General features: G+C 41.7%; 1 protein-coding gene across 4 annotated transcripts; it reads left to right on the forward strand.

Annotated features, from left to right (window-relative positions):
* The first annotated feature begins 2,751 nt into the window (after positions 1-2,751).
* ARL14EPL (ADP ribosylation factor like GTPase 14 effector protein like) lies at positions 2,752-20,556 on the forward strand. Of its 4 annotated transcripts, XM_065550346.1 has the most exons (8): positions 2,752-3,277; positions 4,953-5,024; positions 10,261-10,404; positions 10,498-10,591; positions 17,240-17,362; positions 18,432-18,479; positions 19,747-19,886; positions 20,238-20,556. In XM_065550346.1, exons 5-8 carry the CDS (start codon positions 17,249-17,251, stop codon positions 20,458-20,460), a joined length of 525 nt encoding a protein of 174 aa, XP_065406418.1. In that variant the 5' UTR covers positions 2,752-3,277; positions 4,953-5,024; positions 10,261-10,404; positions 10,498-10,591; positions 17,240-17,248; the 3' UTR covers positions 20,461-20,556. The 4 variants fall into 4 exon arrangements, with proteins under 4 accessions (XP_065406418.1, XP_065406417.1, XP_065406419.1 ...); XM_065550345.1 differs by having other exon boundaries at positions 2,752-5,024; XM_065550347.1 differs by lacking the exon at positions 18,432-18,479 and having other exon boundaries at positions 2,754-5,024.
* The last annotated feature ends 76 nt before the right edge of the window (positions 20,557-20,632 follow it).

Below are 20,632 nucleotides of genomic sequence, written 5' to 3' on the forward strand. Positions count from 1 at the left end.
CTATTGATTAATTGTGTGCTTCTTTAATAACATACCCTTTATGTCCTTACAGCAACAATATAGTGATTGATTTTTCTAGGGTTTATACCATATTGTACATCTCTTTTCAAGCCTGAGACTAAATAGCAGGAAGAAAACACAGAATTACTTGGTGCTTAATGTTGGCAGCCACTCAAAGAAAAGGAAAGCGAATCTTTTACCTCTCGATACTGCTTCTTGCTGTGCTGAGAATAGATAGTCGAAAACTTTCTAAGAATGTATCCCTTTTCCAGGTAATTCTGTTTGGAATAATTGTAGAGGCAGAATAGCGGGGAGATAATTACTTAGATTTATTCAAGTATGAAAATAACAACATGGTATCTCTAGTACTATCCCTACCCTTTCAGCCTGCTGTCATAAACAAAATCTTCTATGAGAGAAAGAGAGCCTCAATTACTGATTCCATTATGGACCCAGGCATGCTAAAATTGGACCAGAACTAAGACAATTGATTTAAAAATATAATTGTATATAAACATTAGAAGCTGATCCACAATTAACGTCAGATCTCTCTCATACTACAGCTGTCAAGAAAAACTACTTCAGCCTGCTTGGTGTAAGTCTCTTTTGATGCTAGCTTGCCCTTAGTTTGTAGCAAGACAAGTCATCATGGAACTAATCTCTTTGGTCTCTTCAGGTCAAGAGAGAAGCAGCAACTGGGCAATCAATATGTAAAAAACAATTGGTATGAATTTCCTCTGTTATCTTTCTGAAGGCATGTCAATAACACATATATAGTTTGTAGTATTTATTTCCTCATTTATTACAGTTGTTCTCAATTCAGTTCAGCTAAAGCCCAATTTATGTTGGGTGCTTTAGAGAAAACAAAACAGATCACAATCAGTGTATCAATTCTCTTTATAGAAAAGGATATGTGTTATGATACATAAGTTTTGGAATAGAAAAATAATGACCCATCACCACACTTTACATTCAGTTTCTGTGAGAATGGAGTCTACAAAACACATTTTACTGCATTCACCTATATGGAGGCTGAGTCTCTCTCAGAGTGTTCTTTTGCCAGGCCCAGCATGAAGAACTGTGTGCTCCTTGTAGGCTGCAGGAGCAACAACTAGTTAAGGGAGGTGAATGGGGAGGGAATGCCGAGCTTTGACTGGCACAGGCAATTCATTGGCAAGCTGCCTAAGAGTAGGAAGTAGATCTGGGTGAAATATTTTGACCAAAGCTTTTTTCCCAGCAAAAAATGCAGATTGGTGACACCAAAACATTTTGCAAGTGTGTCAATTTTGCAGAATTGTTTCAGTAAAAAAGACCACCCCAAAACCAAAACAAACAAAAACCCTAAAAAACTTCCAAAAAATCAAAATGTTTTTTGGTTCTCATTTTCTAAATGAAACATTTCAATTTTTCAGATTGAAATGAATTTTCATTTTAAAATTTCCTTTACTTTTAGTTAAAAACATTTTTTAAATTCAAAATCAAAAAGAAACATTTTGTTTCAAGTCAAATGAAATATTTTGTTTGATCCACAAAGTGGTTTTTGTAAAAAAAAAAAAAATATATATATATATATATATTAATTCACCAAATTTTTTAACAAATGTTGTTTATGATTTGATGCATAGTTATTTTATTTTTACTCAACTTTTTTTTGAATTTTCAGCAAACTGCACAGCTCTACTAGGAAGTGTCAGGGAAGTAAGAGGTTGAGAGGAAGCCCAACCAGAATGGACTCTCTCACACTGCTAGTGGCCATCCACTCAGACTCCATGGCCAACAGTAGGGTGACAAGTATGGGGGAGTGACTATGAAGAGTAAAGGCTCAGAACAGGGAAATAGATGATGCAGCCAGGGGAAGAGAAGTGACTGGGAGAAGTTGCTGTTACTGCGTAGAGACTGTGGCTGGCTGGAGCATGGTGGAGGTGAAGGGAAGGCTGCTGACTGGCAACTTGGTGCTGAAAGTGACTTTAGTGTGAAGTATTCAGGACTAGGAAATGATGGGGTTTGGCGAGCAAATCGCAGGGTGTACGTAGGTGTTGAGGTGCATATAGCTGTCAGTGTGTATGTGTGTGGGAGATGGGAGAGGAAGGGAGGTTGTAGATGGCAAGGTGTGAAGAGGAGAGGTTGTAGATAACAGGAATGAACAGAGAGCATAGGTGTTGGGTAGGAAAAGAGGTCAAGGACTTCAGCTGGCATAATTAGTGTAGCTCCACTGAGAGAAGCAGTTATAGTTGCTGGGCTGTGATGGGGGAGGCGGTAAGTGGTGGGCTGTGAGGACAAATTGTAGCTATCATGATGCAAGGTGTGAGATAAAGCTTGTCATTGCCACCCCACAGTTGTCCCAAACTCAGCTCCTTGTCCCAAACTCAGCTCCATGTCAGACCAAATTTTCAAGTGGGTTTTCTCAGATTTACTGCTATGCTGTCTTGCAAACATAGGTTACTGTGCTGCTGCTTTCTTCTCAGTGTCTCGGGAAGCAGGGAACTGTCTCTGGAGGGCAGAGTCAGAGAAGGGCTGCTGTGGGAGTGCTAAAGGTGAGGTGGCCATGGGGGCAGGAAGGAGGAGCTGAGGTCAGAAGTCAACAGCAGGAACTGCAAGGAGAGAGAGATGTGAGCGGTAAGGGAGGCTCAGAGAGAAGGTATATTAGGGGAGGGAGGGCAGAAGAGGGACACGATGGGGGAGAAGCATGAGGAACCGAATTCAAGGGGTGGGGGAGGGAGACTGGGGAAGAAAGTGAGAGGAACTGCAGGAGAAAGGGGAGACCTAACAGAATGGGAGGAGGACAATGGGGAAAAGAACTAGGAAGGAAGATGTGATGTGGTGTACAAACCCCACACTAGGCAATAAAGGGTTAAGGTACTGGGCTCAGCCAGCCCTGCCCTGCTGCACCTGTAGAAAATGCACCAGCTGGAGGAGGAGTTAAAAGGCAGGAGAACAGCTCACTTGGTGGTAGACCAGGAAAGAAAGCAGACCTGTAACTCCAGCAGAGGAGAGCTGAAGGAATGGCAGAATTTGTCCCTATACAACTGCACAAAGGTCCTTTCCTGAGGGAAGGGAAGTCCTGCTACAGAGGGAGCCTGATAGGGAAGCATCCTCCACTCCCTCTCATGAATTCTGGGTTGTGTTAATTCCCTTTGTTTTGTTTGGACTACCCTGGTAGGGGAAAGCTCTAAGCCTGATCTGGCCCAGGAGAGAGGCCTATACCACAGGAGAAGGAAGTTGCTGTCCTGAGAGAAAGGAAGCTCCATGTTGCACAGCTGCTGGAAGACGCCTTTTGGTGAACGGACACCCTTCATACCGTCTTACCCTTGGGACAATCACAGGGAGGTGGTAGGAAGTGGCCCAGGGAGGGCAGCCTTAAGTGTCCCTGGCTGTCAGATCACTGATTGCCCTCAAAAGGCTCTGGGTTGGAGCCTGATGGAATGGGAGGGCCTGGTCTCCCCTACCAGCCACTGTCCCTGCCTTACTTTGCATTCTACTATGCCAGGGGACCCAATTACAGCATGGTGTTACAGGATCTCCAATCCCAAAGGTGCAAAGCTCATGAGTCAGACCATGAACAGCATGAGATTTTCAAAAAAAGGTTCTATGGTGTGTTTTGGTTTTTGATCTTTGAACCTCCCCTGCCCACCCCAGTAATTGCATGGCTCTCTCCCACATTTATAGAGGAAATTGATTCTGGCTCCTGCTTCAGGCACTTGCACTGGTGGCCTGGTGATGTGGATCTTCCAGCTTCTTCCAAAACTCTAATCAATTAATTAATTCTGTATTCCCCCCCCACACACACACACACCTGTCCATCCCCCCAGCCCAGCAATTAATTTGCACCTTTCCAGCCCCCAAGGTTGTAAGTGAAGGAAGAAATTGTAGGCATCACAGTGTGAGTGGAGAGGTGGTAGGTACTGGGGTGTGGAAAAGGTAATGGGTATCGTGTGCATGTGGAGGGGGCTGTTGCTGTAGGTATAGAGGGAGCAGGATGCTGTGTGGGAAAGGGGTTGCTTGCCGCTGAAGGTTGGGGAAATTCAGCTTTTCACCACAGAGAGGAAGTAGGGAGTGTTATCTTTCTCTTTACTCCTCACAGCACTTGGTTAAAGTGAGCAACCTTTACAAAAATAAATAATCTACTCTTCTGGCCTCCTATGAACATGGGTTGCTGGGCAGTTGCCTCTCCCTCACTACAGCCACAGGAGCAGGCTCTTCTGTTTACCATGCTGGTTACCTCCTCTCCCTGGTCTCAGTGAAAGAGAGATGAGCGAAGGAAACTCCAGGAAGAGACAGCTCTTGACTGGCTGAGTGTGTGCCAAGGAGGAGCCACCTGGGGGTGCAGGTTGCAGAGGCAGATGGGGCAAGGCAGTATGTATTTGTGTGCGTGGGTGTATGTGGACTGCAAGAGGACAGGTAGGTATTTGAGGTCTCTGTGTGCCAAAGAGTAGTGGTTGTGGATACAAGAAGGAAAAGTAGTGGGGAGAAAGGGGTGCAATTCCCTAAAGGAGAAAAAAAACTGGGATATTTATTGAGAAAGGGACCTGAAAAGGGCAGAGAGACAGAGATTGAGATCAAGAAGAATAAAGACCCAAGGGAAGTGAGTCCAGGAAGAAAGTCAGAGGGAGGGTGCCAAGGCCACTGAGAGTGAAAGACTGTAGAAGAAAGAAGAGATCCAAAAGGGAAGAGAGCAGGAGCCTGAGAGTGATTATGAGGAGAATGGAGCAGTGAGTGATATAAGAAGAGGGATCCATAGAGGAAGGGCAAGATGTTGGTCCCATCTATGCTATAAAATGTACCATGCTTGTTACCAGTTACAAAGCAATCCTACCACTGTTAGTAATCCCAAACAGCTCTGGGTTGCAGAGAACATGGGACCACACCATGTTGATTAACTTTGTTGGAGTTTTGCTTTATTGCAGAAGTCATGAAAACTGCTAAAACATGGTTCTGACTTGTCTTCACTTCAGGATTAAATCTATTCCACTATTCTGGAGGAGAATTTTCTCTAAACATGGATCATTAATACAGAACTCTTTAAGGTCAGTCAAGCTTGTGTCAATAAGTGTTTGATTGTCAGTAACAGTTATCAAAATGTACTCCAAAATTAGAAATTTAAACAATCAAAACAACTACTTTTTATTTAACTATCCGAGGCATTAATAACATTAAATCATAGACAAATTTTCTGCATCACACACATTCACTTCTAGGTATAGCATACTGAGAATCCCAAATATAGGCTCTGCATGATTTTTAAACTGCTTTCTGATATCTTCTGAAATTCAATTTAATTAGGTATAATTGTAGGTGTTGGGATGAGAGAAAGAGGAAAGTTATAGAGGGGGTGGGTCAGAGTGAGAGATTGTAGGAGTTCGGGTATGAGTAAGGAAGGGATCATCTTATCCATACTTTTACCCCAGGATCATTTAGAAGAATTCTGGCATGCTCCCTACTCAAAATCTACTCCCCATCCCAAAGGAGTTTCTACCAAAATGATCAGCAGAGAAACAGTTAACATTTTTCACATGGAATTTATCTTTGGGTTTCAGATTCAACATGTCATTGAAATAAATGATGCATTCATAGCAATCTTGGTGCTTTTGATTCAATCTGTCTATTTACAGACTCTCACTATGGGTGCTCATTCAGAAAATTTATTTGCAACCCTGACGTCTAGAAGTTTAATTTTTTAAATGAAAAATTAAATACTATGCCAGCCCTTGAGGCCACCAGAGAAGTGGCTGTACACTGTGCCACTGTATTATTGTCTCAGTGCAAGTCTTGCACTTCTGTGCTTGTGTTGCTTCAGTAACTCTTGTGTAACTCTTGGACTTGCATTTTCTAATCTCACTGGAACATTAATCAGCTGATCAGAAATTATTTTAGATGGTTTTTGTTTTAAACGAAAGTGTATCCACATGGTGCATAATGCAAAGGCTAGTCATGCGTCTTGAGACTTCATCAGAAGGGCTGAATCTGATGAAAAGGAAAAAACGATGTTTGTGGCTGTTGTTAAAGATAGTGATGGCAGGGGAGAAACAGTGTCTCTTACTGGCTCTCTTATGTCTCAGTGGAAGAGATGTGCAGATCTGCTTCTAAGTCTTGTTCCTTCAGGAGGAACAAAATGTCCTCATGTTCAGTTGATTTTTTTTTTTTTTTTTTTAGCAGAATTAACAGTTTGTGGGTATAAAGGATTTTTTTGCTCTGGGTTTCCAACAAGTCATTTACAGTCTCTCTTGTTTTTGAAATCAGACTCATTAAAATTGTCCCATGGCTCTACTGGAGCTAGAGTTTTTTCTCCTCTTCTTTCTCCATAATGAGTATCATTAATTTGGGAGGAAAGACTTAGGAGTCAGAAATATGGGAGAGAGGAATTAGAGCAGTAGGGAGTGAGGACAAGGGGAGGGATAGATTAGAAAACAGAGAATTTAGTTTAACATTCCATACCGTGTTACATCTTATATTTTTCACATCCTATAATGAAAGCTCAGTGGATTATTTGATAATGAAGTAAGAACCTTAGAAACTAACTTTAAACATTAAAAACTGCTGTTTGGTTTCTTACAATGCCCATTTTGTAATTGCTTTGGAACGCTATGGAGCAGACTGTGCAGCAATGCTTATTAAAGTACACCTCAGCTGCACCAGCAGCATTAATTGGCCAAACACCAGTCAGTTGTGTCCTGTTGCTTTATCTAAGAACAACCAGGCAGCAGAAACCATCAGAGAGTTTCAGGTCCACAGCCAAGTTATTTTTTATTTCTATTTAATTTTACTGGGGAGGGTGTTTGTATTGGGGAAAACTGAGGCAAACTCAAAGTGAAATTAGATAGTTCCATGTACCTGCAGAATAAAGTCCTCCCAGTGTAGGGTGACCATATTTCCCTATGCTGAGTACAGGACACCTGGTAAAATTGCTCGTATTCAAGCGAGTTCAACAGCAATCAATCACTACTATGCAGTAGCCCTCTCCCCCACCCACAGGCTATTAAAAACTCCAGGGCCCAGCAGGGAAAGGGGGGCCTCAGGCATAGGCGTAGTATGACTTCTATTCTGGGGGCAGAGGCCAGCGAGGCTCAAGCCAGCTCCACACGACAGGTCCGGGGAGGGAGTGCCACCTACACCCCCTGACTCACCTCAGCAGGCCACCCAGTCTGTCAGGGTTGTGGCGGGGGGGTGCAACCAAAAATTATAACTCAAAGGTGGGGGGGCTCAGCTCAAAAAGTTTGAAAACAGCTCAGGGTGCAGGGAGGGGATAGCTAGGGGCTGTATGCAGGCAGAGAGGTAGTGCAGGGAGAGGGCTGGCTAGGGGCTGTGTGCAAGCAGGGGGTAGCTCAGGGTGCAAGGAGAGGGTCGCTAGGGTCTGTGTGTGGGCAGGGGGATACTCAGCGTGCAGGGAGGGGGTAGCAGGGGCTGTGTGTGGGTGGGGGGTAGCTCAGGGTGCAGGGAGGGAGTAGCTAGAGGCTGTGTGCCGGAAGGGCTCCCCTGCGGACTCTGCCAGCCATGGAGTTGGGTCCTCCACCCCTGCAGCTCTTATCGGCTGTGAGAGAGAAAGAGGCTGGGAGCTGAGAAGCAGCTTCAACCCCCTACACCAGCAGCAGGAGAGGAGGCACCAGCCAGAAGAGCAGCTGCCCCGCACTGCCGGGCTCCAGCTTCCCGCCTCCAAACTGGCCAGGGGGTGGGGAGAGAAAGGGGGCTGTGGACTTGCCCCCAGGACAGCAGTGCATTTGCATTGCAGTTTGGGGGGGCAACATCCCTGGTGCCCCCAACTCTTACCAGGGGGTCTTGGAGGACTTCTGCCCCAGGGGGGGCACCGGGGATCCCGGATTCAGCCCTGCCTCCCCTGGCTTCAGCTGTGGGGAGGGCAGGGGCCCACTGGGAATTGGGGCTTCAGCCCCACGGCTCCTGCCTTCAGCCCCACAGAGGCTGACAGGGCTCGGGCATTCAACCCCGCAGCTTCCAGCTTCAGCCCTGTGGTGGGCGCTGGGGATTGGAGCTTCAGCCCTGTGGTGGGCGCTGGGGATTGGGGCTTCCGCCCTGCAGGGGACGCTGGGGCTCAGGCTCTGGGTTTCAGCATCAGTGCACAGTGGCTCCCCTGAAAGAGCTTATGGACCCCCATTGAGAACTCCTGCTTTAGGTTTCACACAGGACTGCCTCTCCTCCTACATGATATGGCCTCTTCCCACCTCTCCACCTGGCCTAAGGCCATCATGTGCTCTCACTTACGAGCCACTACCTACCCACAAACAAGGCGCGGCTGGGGCTGTGCTGACTGACCCAGCAGGAGGAGCCGAAAATATGGGACAATTTGCCCATTTTAAAAAAAAAAAAAAAAGGTCAGGACACCTGCAAGAGGGCTTAAATACAGGACTGTCCCATTAAAAATGGGACAAATGGTCACCCTATCCCAGTGCAATGTTTATCTTTTAAACGTCATACCTACATGCATAAATAAGATGAGCGAGGTGGAGATCTAGTTTCACATCAGAATGATGTTTAGATTATAGCTCTAAATAAAATAAAATAGAATAGGATATCCTGTATCCTTTAACTTAGCTTGGCAGTTAGTGAGCCTGCAAAACTCCCACCTACTGTTGCTGAAATGGCCCCAACAAGACTGGTTAGACCATGGGTCATCCAAGAGGGTAGGGAATTGGACCAGTGATCTGGCCAACAGAAGGCCTTGGAGCACTTTGACAGACTGTGCCAGCACTAGCCAGGAAAGGGAAGCTGCCTCCTCATCCTGTCTGAGTTACCTGAAAGCCTAAGCCGCATTCAAAGATCCAGGCGACATGGGGTGTCATTGTGTGGAGAGTGGGACTGGGGGTCTGGAAATAGATAGATGGGAGTGGAGAAAAGCAGCCCTGTGGCTGTTGGAGGAAAGCCAAGAAGCTTAAAAGAAATTGGTATTTAGAAATATAGCTGCTTATATATTAAATAGTTGTTGTACTTTCTTCCCTTGTTCTTTATTATTATGGACATCTGTATCACATCATGCAAGACATGTTCATAATCCCGCATGCTCTTGCACAGGGGGAAAAATCCTGGCCTCAATGGGGCTAGGATTTCACCTAGGATTTTAATTTGTATACATATGCACCCATACCTACAGGCTGACTCAGACACAAAGAAAGTACTTTTGTTATTTTCAGTGGATTGCAGGTTGCTACTTAACATGATTCATGTGTCATAATTCATGTCATGCAAAAAGTTAAGACTCGTGTGCTGACTGGCACTGAGTACTTAGTAATAACGGGGTGGAAGAGGCTGACCTAGAGGAAAATGATCAATCTGAGGTTTTACACATAAAACACTAAATTCAGTTTTAATTGTTGCACTAATAGACATGATAACCATTGTTTCTCCTTACTCTACATCCACAGATTTTTATTTTCAGCTTCAGGCAGCTTGCGATGTATTGTGAAAAACGAGGGAATAAAACCAACAGGTTCCCATTGTAATTCTTTCTCTCTCCTGCTATTGTAGAAAGGATTAAATTACAGTCAGGAGCGCCTTGGAGGTTTTATAATTTTTCCCCTAGAGAGATTTGTGGTTTATTTTTCAAGACAAAGGAACCTGAATGCAATACATGACGACTATCCACACAGTGTCTTTTAAATCCATTTGGTAAATTATTTTCTCTAAATGTTATGTCAGCATTTCATTTTAATAATGGTCAGAGGAAAGGAAAATAATATAACCAGCAACTTACAGTGGGTTAAATTAACTTGCTCTAAGGCTGAGCTGTAGCAAATGCCTTAAAGAGGGAATGGATTGAGCTAATGAAGATTCCAAGATTTGTGCTGGACTTACCAGAAATATTTGTTTGCACACCACAGAGGAGAATTTAGCATGGTGTCAGTACACTGACTAATTGTCAGTATTTAAAATTGACGGGTTTTTGATCATCTTAAACTTGTTCTCAAAGTGACAGGGAAAAGTCATCAATGATTTTAATATACTGGAAATTTGAAAAACTCCCCAAAGTGTCAATCAGTGTGAAATGTTACTTTTGGTTTTATTGTAAACTAAACTACAAATCAAAGGCAAACAATGAAAGTGTGACAGAGTTGCAACATTTTAGAGATTTGGGGAAAGTCTATTTACTTAATTGATGACTTTAAACTGCAAGAGGTGGCTGTTAGTTTGTAAGATGTTTTATGTAACTTATTTAGTGTAGTAAAATATTGTCCTATTATTACCATGTTGTTTTCTTTATAGCAACCTTTTTTTAAAAGTGTAAAAATTATTGTGGTCTTATTGGTTACTTTTCAGTTTAAAAAAAGGCTTAAAAGAGTTTTGCATGGTGTATATATACCATAAAGAAGATACATGCACACAAGAAATGAAGAATCACATCCAAGTTTAAATGGATTTCTCAGTTTTATGTGTTGTATGCTAAGGACTGTAAATAATGAGGTGAGGATGAGGTCCTTTAAGACTTTTACCTGGCATTGTCTCCAGCGTTTTCCTCCTGGGACCATTATTTTGATGCTTAGTCTTCTGTTTCAGTCACTCTGGCTGATGTCAGGATCTCACTATCAGAGCACTTGTGCAGCAGTAAACCTAGAGTAATCTTTCTTCTGTGTGCCAGGCTGTTTGGTTGGTAAGTACAATTTTAAAATTTTTGAAACCCCTTTTTCCCTCAATAACTGATCTGAGTTGGAAATATAACCCTTCAAACTGCAATTTTTCATAGGAAGAATTTCACACGCCTCTCCTATTTGTTAGATGAAGCCCAGAATGAAAAAATGATTGTATAGATCATCCTGTAGAATTCAAACCCAATGAAAAGGTCCATCACATCCTGTTATGGCAGAAATAACCAGGGAAAGGATGTGTGGGGGACAAAATCTCCACTAGGAGCCTATTGCAGAGTGTCTGCCTTGTTGTTCTGTTAGGGGATGGTGAGGGTTGCTTTCCCCACTCTTCCCATAGAATGGGCCATTGTTCTGTCTCTATATCTTATGGATTCTCCAGGATTCTGGCAGAACCTCAGGAGGCAGGGGGTATCCCTGCATATGTTCTCTGCTTCCAGGCTGGCTCTGGAATTCCCTCCTGCTCTCAGGAAGCCCAACTCCATTTGGAACTCTGCTGCCAGGGAATCACTAAATGGTGGCTCACCCCCGGAACACCTCCCCCTTCACAGTCACATAAAGCATTTCCAAGTGCAAAGAAAGGCTGTGGAAAAATTCATTCATTCTCATGCTGGATTAAATTTATGTTCAATTTCCTGTAGAGTTTAGAGAGGCATGATGTATGTGTCACATCATCAGCTGCTGATCCCTGTGCCCAAAGAGCTCTCTGCAGGTTTGGGACCAGGAGGAAGATGGTACTATAGAAACAGCTGAGCCCAATCTATCTTTTGTGGGGGATGGGTGTAGATCTATGAGGAGGATCTCCTCTGTACTGGTCCAATGAAAGGCGTGATCAGACTTAAATAGTTTAGGCTAAATTCAGCCCCTGTTTACACCAGTGTGACTCTAATGGAGCTGACTAATATTATTAAGAATCTTGTAATTATGTAAAAGTAATTCAAAATGAATATGTACTTTCACTGTGAAGATACCAAGCAGCCTGTAACTATTAAGAACTCTGCTCACCATATCTTCTACCAGCTGAAGTATTTAGACAGCACAGGCTGCGAGACCCACGAATAACAAGTAATAATAAACCCATGAAATAACAAAGAGGAACATTTTCCTTCATAAAAATCTTAAATGAATGTTATGCCTTCCAACTCCAAACATTTCCTGATGCAATGCTCTTTCTGACCAGAAACATCTGCCTCCTTGACAACATCTCCAAGTCTCTTTTTACATTACTTCTCCCATTCTGTCTTCAGTCAGTTAGCGCTGTCTTCTGTCTATGTTTAAGTTAGCAAACATTATATCCTTTACAGAGGTCACATTGTCTGGTAACATTGAGAAATGCATGTTCACAGCAATGAAATACTTATTCCCATCAAGTTGTATGCAAGGTCAGTGTTTTGAGAGGGAGATGGGATAGGAGGAGATGGACTAGAACTGACTGCTTTCCTTGTACACACAGATTTCAAAATGGAAATCCAAAGAGACATTAATGCTGCTTGAACGCCTGGCTAAATTGGAGGGATGTCCTGAGGGAGAGAAAAGAAGGTCCTGGTATGGAAAAGGTTGAGATTAGAACCATTGAGTTAGAGATCTGGTTAAGGAGCAGCTCCTTTTGTTCTTCTCGCCTCCCTTTCACCTCACTGCCAGGCAACTTCTCGAGTGCTTTTGCTGTTATGCCTCAACTTCTTCCTCTTGCCCTGCAGGGGGTGATATAAGCAGGGAGGCTGAAGGCGTCCACCTTCTTTGCTGATTCTTTCAGCTCCCTTTATCTCTGCAGTCACTTACAGGAGGAAAATAAGGCAGGTAAAGTAGAGAGCAGTGCCCCGCCTCCTCCCCGAAGGGTCCCAAGAGAGATCCCTGAAGGGGAGGGGCTTAAGCAGTGTGGAGACAACCACCCCACAGAGATGGGGTACTTGAGAGACCATTGCAGCAGGATTGGGGGAAACCTGAGACACTGTCCACCACCAGGAGGAAATGACTGGAGAGACTCCAAATAAAGGACTTAAACCCTCCATGGCAAAGCATCAGAGACCCAAGTGTGGGGCACTCTGGGAGATCCACGAGCAGATGGGGAAGGATCTAAGAGCCTCACATGGAGGAGGCCCTTGGAGATGCCCCTATGGGGAAGTGAGGGGCAGAGAGATCCCCAGCAGACTGGGGAGAGCGCTGAGATGTTCCCCAGCAGGCAGGGTAGAGGAATGAATGGGTGTTTGGTGGGGAATAATGAATGCTGGGTGCAAGCTGTGTGTGTCGCATGAGTGATTCGATTGTATTCAGGTTCTTATACTGCACCCATCACCCTGATTTCTAAGCACTTTCCAAAGGTGCATTAAATGGCAAAACCAGCATCTGTCACATGCCATTCTCTCTCCCTTTATCCTTCTGGGGGAGAGCTGTGTGACAGTGAGCAATGGAGGAGTGAGTGAGTGCGTTGGTTGTCTGATTATGTGAGTGAGTCCATAGGTGTTTTATTAGCAGAGGGAGTGATGTGTTTTTTATGCTAATCATAAAAGTAGACTCCAAGTATAAGCAAAAATAGTGCAAAATGAAAAAGTGTGGATTTAACAGGCAGAGTTTTCACATCACCTGTCATTTAGAGCCTCTAGTACATTGGTGAATTGTTATGCTGCTATCTGGATTGATAGAAATGCGGCATATATTATTGCAACACATATTTTGGAGGTCCATAAAACATGACAAACTATAGCACCCAAACCAGTTAATTTGCTTACATAGTGAAAACTTTAAAAAAAACAACTTATATTACCTGTGTAGAACAACAGTGACACCTAATGGCAAGTTAAGTTAACGATCTGTACATGTATTCTCCACATCTGTTGCATATCATTGATGGCTCCTATTTGCTTTGTGAAAATGTTGGTATGTGTTTTTATATTCCAGAGAGTAATTTACTGTTTCAATAGCTTAGTGACAATTCCTTAAAATGGTTATTCTTTGATGTCTTAATGTCATGATTTACCCAAAATGTGTTGGAATGTCTGGATATCATAATTTTGCACTTGAAAATATGCAGCGTGGCTGTACTGTGCTATTCCTGCTCCTGAATAGTAAAAGATGAAACAAGACTTGTGTATTTATTAAAATTATACAGCAAAGACACTGGAATTATGCAGCTGGGATCCTGGAATTATGGAGCACTGCCCTCAAGTTCTCTCTTCCTCATCGCCTGTTCAGCAGTCGTCCAACAAGTACAATATGCCCTGATGTTGCTTATTTATTTAAGTTGATACTGAATTAAACTATTTTATTATGCCCCCAAATTTCAATGTGCTGCACACTTTGGTATTGCAATGCTTAACTGCATTGTACAAGTCGTCAGAGAAGAAGTCGGAGGTTTTGCAGATGGGGAAGGGACACTTGGGGCTTTTGACACACAGGAATATATGGGAAGCAGTTTTGGTTTTTGGCATCCATGAGGCAATTGAGGCTTTTGATACTGCAAAGGGAAAGTATCTCTTCTTACTTTCCTCCTTTTGGGCACAAGGGACATTACTTTAAATTTGGGAAAGGGGTTTGAATTCCTTGTTCCTCATCTCTTCAGCTAGTTGCCACTCTATACTCTGCCCCAAAATCTGCCACTCCTTCCTGCAACAATGGATGAGCACATTAGCTTGATACTTCTGCTTTAAAGATTAGCAGGAAATAGTTAACAGTGTTGGCATTTAAACTGTGGTCACTGGACTTCAGAATCAACACTCCTTTGCGATGAAATGGAATCTTCTTTCAAAGTTATTGTTTCTGGCTGTCTTTACAGACTCAGGCAGAAGGCACTACATCTGTAGCACCTGGTTCACATCTTGAAGGTTTTCTTCACAACCGTATTGAGCTACAGACTTTTTATGATCTTAAGTGAAAGGTTCAGCTGTGGAACTCAATTCACATGTAATTTCAAAAGAATGCAGAATTATGTGATCACTTATGCAGCTGCATAAACATAGGGTCCTGCTTAAACATTTCAGATAGCAAAAATGTAAATGACCATTGACAGTTCAGGAATCATTTTAAAACTGTGTGCCCAGAACAATGGCTTAAGGATCTTTTGAGGAATATTATTCTTGCCCTGCAAAGTAGCCGCCTTAGTTTATTTCAGTAAATAAAAGGTAAAGGAACTAAGGTCAAACTGTTCAAATGTTGGTGCCTAAAATCAAGCACTTACAGCCATATTTAGTTAACTAGATAAAATAACAAAGAGTCCTGTCGCACTTTATAGCCTAACAGACGTTTTGGAGCATAAGCTTTCGTGGGTGAATACCCACTTTATCAGATGCATCATTCGTCTGATGAAGTGGGTATTCACCCACGAAAGCTTATGCTCCAAAACGTCCGTTAGTCTATAAGGTGCCATGGGACTCTTTGTTGCTTTTTACAGATCCAGACTAACACAGCTACCCCTCTGGTAGATAAAATAGAAATAACAAATAATTTATGATAAAATGTAATTAAGAGCTGCTGGGTGCTCAGCACCTCTGAACTTCTGACCATTTATTTATGTGCTTAAACACTGATTTAGGTATCTAACTTTAGGCGCCCAAGTTTGAAAAGTTTGGCCAAAATTTTAGACTAAAACTAATGTACTACAATTACGGTTCCTCACATATACCCTATATGAGATGACTAGCTTGTATGGGTAACAAAACCTTATATAACATTTAAAATTCCTTATTTTAAATGGATTCTATCTTGATGAGCTTCAGGCTATGTCTACACTACGGGGGGGGGGGCGGGGATCGATTTCAGATACACAAATTCAGCTACGGGAATAGTGTAGCTGAATTCGACGTATCTGATCCGACTTACCCCGCTGTGAGGACGGTGGCAAATCGACCGCCGCAGCTCCCCCGTCGACGGCGCTTACTCCTAGTTGGGCTGGTGGAGTACGCGTGTCGATTCGGGGATCAATTATCGCGTCCCGACGAGACGCAATAAATCGATCCCCGAGAGATCGATTTCTACCTGCCGATCCGGGCAGGTAGTGACGACAAGCCCTGCGAGTAACTTTTCTGTGTCAAAAATTAGATTTTAGAAGATAAATTGTCTCATCTGTAGCCCAATTTCAGAATAGAAAGATTGCAGTAATTGCTTTGTATCCAAAAGAATAAGAACAATTGTCTGTTTTGAGATTAAATGAGGAAAAAGTGGAGTTTATGACATTTATTGTAAATATGAATTTATTTTTTGCTAATGGACTGTTGAGTAACTCAATTTTGTTGTGTCAGGGTTTTTTCCATTTGTTGTTTCTATAGGAGGTTTATAATGAATTTTCCAGTTTCCATAATGTCCTTTTGAGACATTGAATCCAGATAAGATCATGCCAGTTTCCTCAATAGTGGTCTTATGTGCCTGAATTTTTGATATTTTGGGGGAGGGTCACAAACCAACAGTCTCTGTAATATGGAAAATACAAAACATTTTTAAATTGCTTGCTTAAGCAGAACTTTTCCAAGTTGATGCTTACTAACAGTAACCCACTACAAAGTTGATTGGATCAAATTGCATAGCACCAAGGTAGGCTTTGCATCTGATTTATCTAAAGACCTTGGAGGAAAAGCTTTAAGGTAGACTAATTAACACTGTAAATGGTTTGAATTAAGGGTAAGGCTGAGAAGTCTGTGGGGTTTTTTGCACTCCTGCTCAATTAAAGTCCAGAAGACTGAGAGAGCTGAAGAGTTTGCGAACATTTTCAATAGCTTATTTTCCCTTTTTCTATTTTTTCGTCTTTTGCTTTTATTAAGTAGGAGAGGTCTTAGCCTTTTTATTTTCTTTATTTTTAGGGTGTGAAAGTGTGGCTGTGTACATGCACATCCAGAAAACCCACATGGGGAAAACACCAAAAAGAAAAGTTCCCCAGGTTTAAACAGCCCTAAAAATTTTCTGATAAAGACACTAGTCATTACAGTGTGCTCTGTATTTAAAAGTCTTGAAAGACTTTAGATTGTCACCTGCAATTTCTAGTACATAAGAGTTGTTACATTTTTGCTTATGGAGAGTGTTCTGTTAAAAGTTTGTATTATAATATCAGCGTTGGGGACAGGGAAGGAAAAGGTTAGTTCCACATGAGAATTGAAGGCTAAAAGGAAGCTGGGTAATAGCTCTGAGATTGAGGTTCAGACATTAGGTAATAGTTTATTTTCAATATTAGGCTTTTTAACTAGATTCAAATTACACATTTGATTGACCATGGTAAAATTCTTTAGTTGGGATATATACCCAGCTGCACAGCCACATTCGCAGCCTCCTTAGCATTTATATGAGGATCAGTTATTTTTTATATTAATTTGATGATCTAACTCCAATCCACTATTTAGCCTACCTTGTTTGATTTGTTGATTTGATCTTTATTTGATTCTGATTTGGCAAGGTTTTATTTTTAATTAGTTTATTAATAATAGCTTACCTTTGGTGATATGTTTCTAGGTTTTATATTAGTTTGTTTCACAATTTTAATAACATTTCTAAAATAGAACTGGATATTGACACATTTTTTTCAGTAAGCAATGTGGGTCCAGAACCTTTGAAGGTCTGAGATGGATACCAGCTGGTCAATTTAAAAGTTTGACCAGCTCCCTGTAATAAGTCTGTGGTTCTCACACCTGTATATATCTCTTTAAAGTGCTCAGTTTTTGATGTTTCCTTTTTTTTAGTGTCTTGAAATGAGTGATCATTTGGAAGAAAACTGTACTGAGAAAAGCAATTCTGCCCATGAGGAACCTGCAGAAGCATATGCCACTCCTGCTAAGGATTGTCAAATAGCACAGAAGCAACTGGTATGACTTCTGAAGTACTGTGTTACTGATCAGTGGGCTGGAGCAAATGTGCAAATACAAGTAAAGGCAAATAGTGAAATGACAGCAATACTTGCACAAGTACTTAACCTAGTGTTTAGAGCCATTCAGAGTTCTAGCAAGGGAGGACGAAGGGAAGAGGGACAGTCCTCTGAACAGGAAGTAATCTTTTTGTAATTAATTTTACCCTTAGCTCTGGAAGGGATTCCTTGTGTTTGTCATTTCAGCCTCCATTGTTGTCTACTATTTGCTTCCTGTTGGAACGTTTGTAACCTATGAGTAGGGACTGCATTGTAAGAGTAAAACCCAATTTCTACCCACAAAATTTAAATGTCTACATATGGCCAGCTGATGAGGTTGTCCCACTGCTTATCAGAAGGCCAGTGGCTTTAATTTTCAGTACTTGATGTCAGCCTGCTTGCAAATAAGACTTTCAGTTGGCTATTGGACATGTGCCACAACAACGGAGAATCTGCTTAAGCTCCCACTATTACCACCAGTGTGGAGTGACTGGAACCCTTCCCTAGGAGCACACTATTGTTAAAAAAATAATATAGACTGTGAGCAAAACAATATGGTGGAGTCTGAAATTAAGATGATGGAAACCGATTCACATCAATTTATAAATAAAATACTGATAATCTACTTTTACAGAAATCTTGAGAATCCCAAACAAATATGACCACCTTGCACCTTGTGTCATCATTTACTACATCATGTGTGTAGTGAGTGAAAAGTAGATGTAAAATGCTACTGTTCTGACTAGTAACATTTTATGCTCACTTGCAATTGCATTGTACAGGTGTAAATGACAAACCAAGTTGAAGGACATTGGAGAATAAGGCCCATTCTTTTTAACCCCCCAAAACAGTTTAATCTGATTGTAAATCCAGATTTCCAGCAAAAATACAATAAAAAAGCCCTGCTAAAGTACTGTCAATCTCTATGAATTGTTTGCTTTGGCTCCTCCATGCCTTTCTTCATATACTTCAGTCCTGCGAGTTGTTCTTTCCTGCACTAATGATCTTCCATACCTTCTCCTTGCCCCCAGATTCTTCTTGGAGAGTTAGGCCATGGGGAGCTGAGGGAACAGAGGCGGGTAAGAGAACAGAAGGAATGATCCAGCTGAGATTAGGACAGTGACAGTATTTTCTTTTACATTGTAGGCTATTGAATTACTTCCTTAAAGGCACATTGTGTACTTTAGTGGACCTTCATTTTATTGTATAATGTTGAAATAATGCTTTCCTTGAATATTCAGAATAATTGAAGATGATACAATATCCTTATTAAAGGTTTTTTTTCAGATGTTGAGATATATATTCATATTGTAAGAACTGTCTAATAAATTGTAACTTGAAGAATGCAAAATTAGGTTCACTGGGGAGAATTTGGAGAAGAGCTAATGCAACACAGATGAGGGCCTGGATCAGTCAGAAAGATCTTATGGATAGTTGGTAGGGATTGTGCAACATAGATATAAACAAGGGACCGGGCAGAAAAGCCCCAGGCAGCATTGTGAATGGGCTATGAAAGTTTGAAAGGGTGTATTACCGAGAGGCAGAAATCAAACAATCTTTCAGCAACTCTGTTTCTGTTAGAACTTCTGTTTTGAAACTTGTTCTGATTCAAAGGAAAACACACAAGGGCAACAATATCTAACTCCAAAATATTTTAGAAAATGCAATGTCTGCTTTCTTACATGGCATTTATGATGTGCTCCAATCTCTCTGACAGAAAGTGAACAACACAAGTGCTGAGCTCCCTCTTCCCTGTTCTCAAATTCACTCTAGCTAGGCCTTTACAAGAAGGGAGTGTTTCTGCCCACGGTGATAATTTTTCAAAAACCAAGAGAAAACCAACCAATATAATTTTGGTGGTGAAGTACTACAACCTGAGCTCTCTGGGTATGTCTACACTGCAGCTGGGAGACAGCCTCCCAGGTCTGGCAGACAGACTTGCACTAGTGGGGCTTGATCTAGCACACTAAAAATAGCAGTGTGGACATTGCAGGTTGGGTTGTCAAGCCTAGGGGCTGCCATGTCATGCTTACCCACCTCCTTTCTCTGCATTCACACCTGCATAAAATTGGAGATCTCTGGCTATGCCCTCCTCTGTTAGCTGACAAAATGGGCCTTGGGCATAATTGGTTAAAAAATTAACAGATGGATAAACTGTTTTTAAATGGGACTATTGCTACAGTAGGTCAGGTTTTTGCCTTACATGCCAATCACTGTGTCCTTTTATATTTTTATTATGAAGATTATTAATTGTTGTAGTAAACTAGCAAACATATATGGCAGTAAATAAAAAAATTCTGGCTAGCTTTGGTGTTTATAATCTTTCCTTTGTTTGTTCATTCATAGCAACAAATAGAGCGGCAACTAAAATGCTTAGCGTTTCAAAACCCAGGACCTCAGGTAGCCGACTTCAACCCTGAAACGAGAGAGCAGAAGAAGAAAGAGCGTATGGCAAAGATGAACCAAGATTTTTTTTATAAACACAAGTAAGATGGTATATTTGATTTATTGTATGTCTTTTGAAATTGAGATGTTTACTCAATATACACAAAATTAAAAAACAAATATTTTCATAGACCTTGTTAAAATGTGAATGTTTAGCAGAGTAAATAAACTTTCTCTGTTTAGTTTAACAGAAGAGTGACTTATTTTTGTGGCACACATTACTTAACATTTAATAACTGTCTATTATTATCAGAATCTTATATTGGTATTTTACTATGTTGCAAGAGCGTTCAGAAGAAAGTACTTGCTCCTGTGTAGATTCTTCCTCATTAGCTTACTTGAGTGTGTTTGAAATATTCTCTGTGGGTCACTGTTTGTTTTTTCTCTAACAGAACTATGAAGAAATATGACAAACATGGCAGGCTGCTTTGTAATAACATGGATTTGTGTGACTGCCTGGAGAAGAACTGCCTGGGTTGCTTCTATCCATGCCCTAAATGCAATTCGAACAAATGTGGACCAGCGTGTCGCTGTAATAGAAAATGGGTTTATGACAGAATTGAGACTGAAGCTGGGGAAGTGATCAGCATGTTACCATTTTTTGTCCCTGAATGATGTTTTTCTGCTAGCTTTTGTAACTGAGCAATGTTTTTCTTTTCATTCTTTTTTATTTTTTAACCTTTAATAAAAGTGAATTTTGGTTTTGTGAAAGGGGCTGGATTGACTTGGCTAAAGTACCTGTCGGTGGTGCTCATGCGCCTTTCTTTGCCTCACCAAAGTGCCTTAA

The sequence above is a fragment of the Chrysemys picta genome, chromosome 6 (genome assembly GCF_011386835.1).
Source record: "Chrysemys picta bellii isolate R12L10 chromosome 6, ASM1138683v2, whole genome shotgun sequence".
Taxonomy (NCBI): Eukaryota; Metazoa; Chordata; order Testudines; family Emydidae; genus Chrysemys; species Chrysemys picta.

Excerpts from the sequence above, each read along its gene's own strand:
- ARL14EPL (XM_065550345.1), top strand. The coding sequence starts at position 17,249 with ATGAGTGATCATTTGGAAGAAAACTGTACTGAGAAAAGCAATTCTGCC. Across the intron at positions 18,480-19,746 it reads AGCTGAGGGAACAGAGGCGG|CAACAAATAGAGCGGCAACT; the intron begins GTAAGAGAACAG and ends GTTCATTCATAG. Across the intron at positions 19,887-20,237 it reads GATTTTTTTTATAAACACAA|AACTATGAAGAAATATGACA; the intron begins GTAAGATGGTAT and ends TTTCTCTAACAG.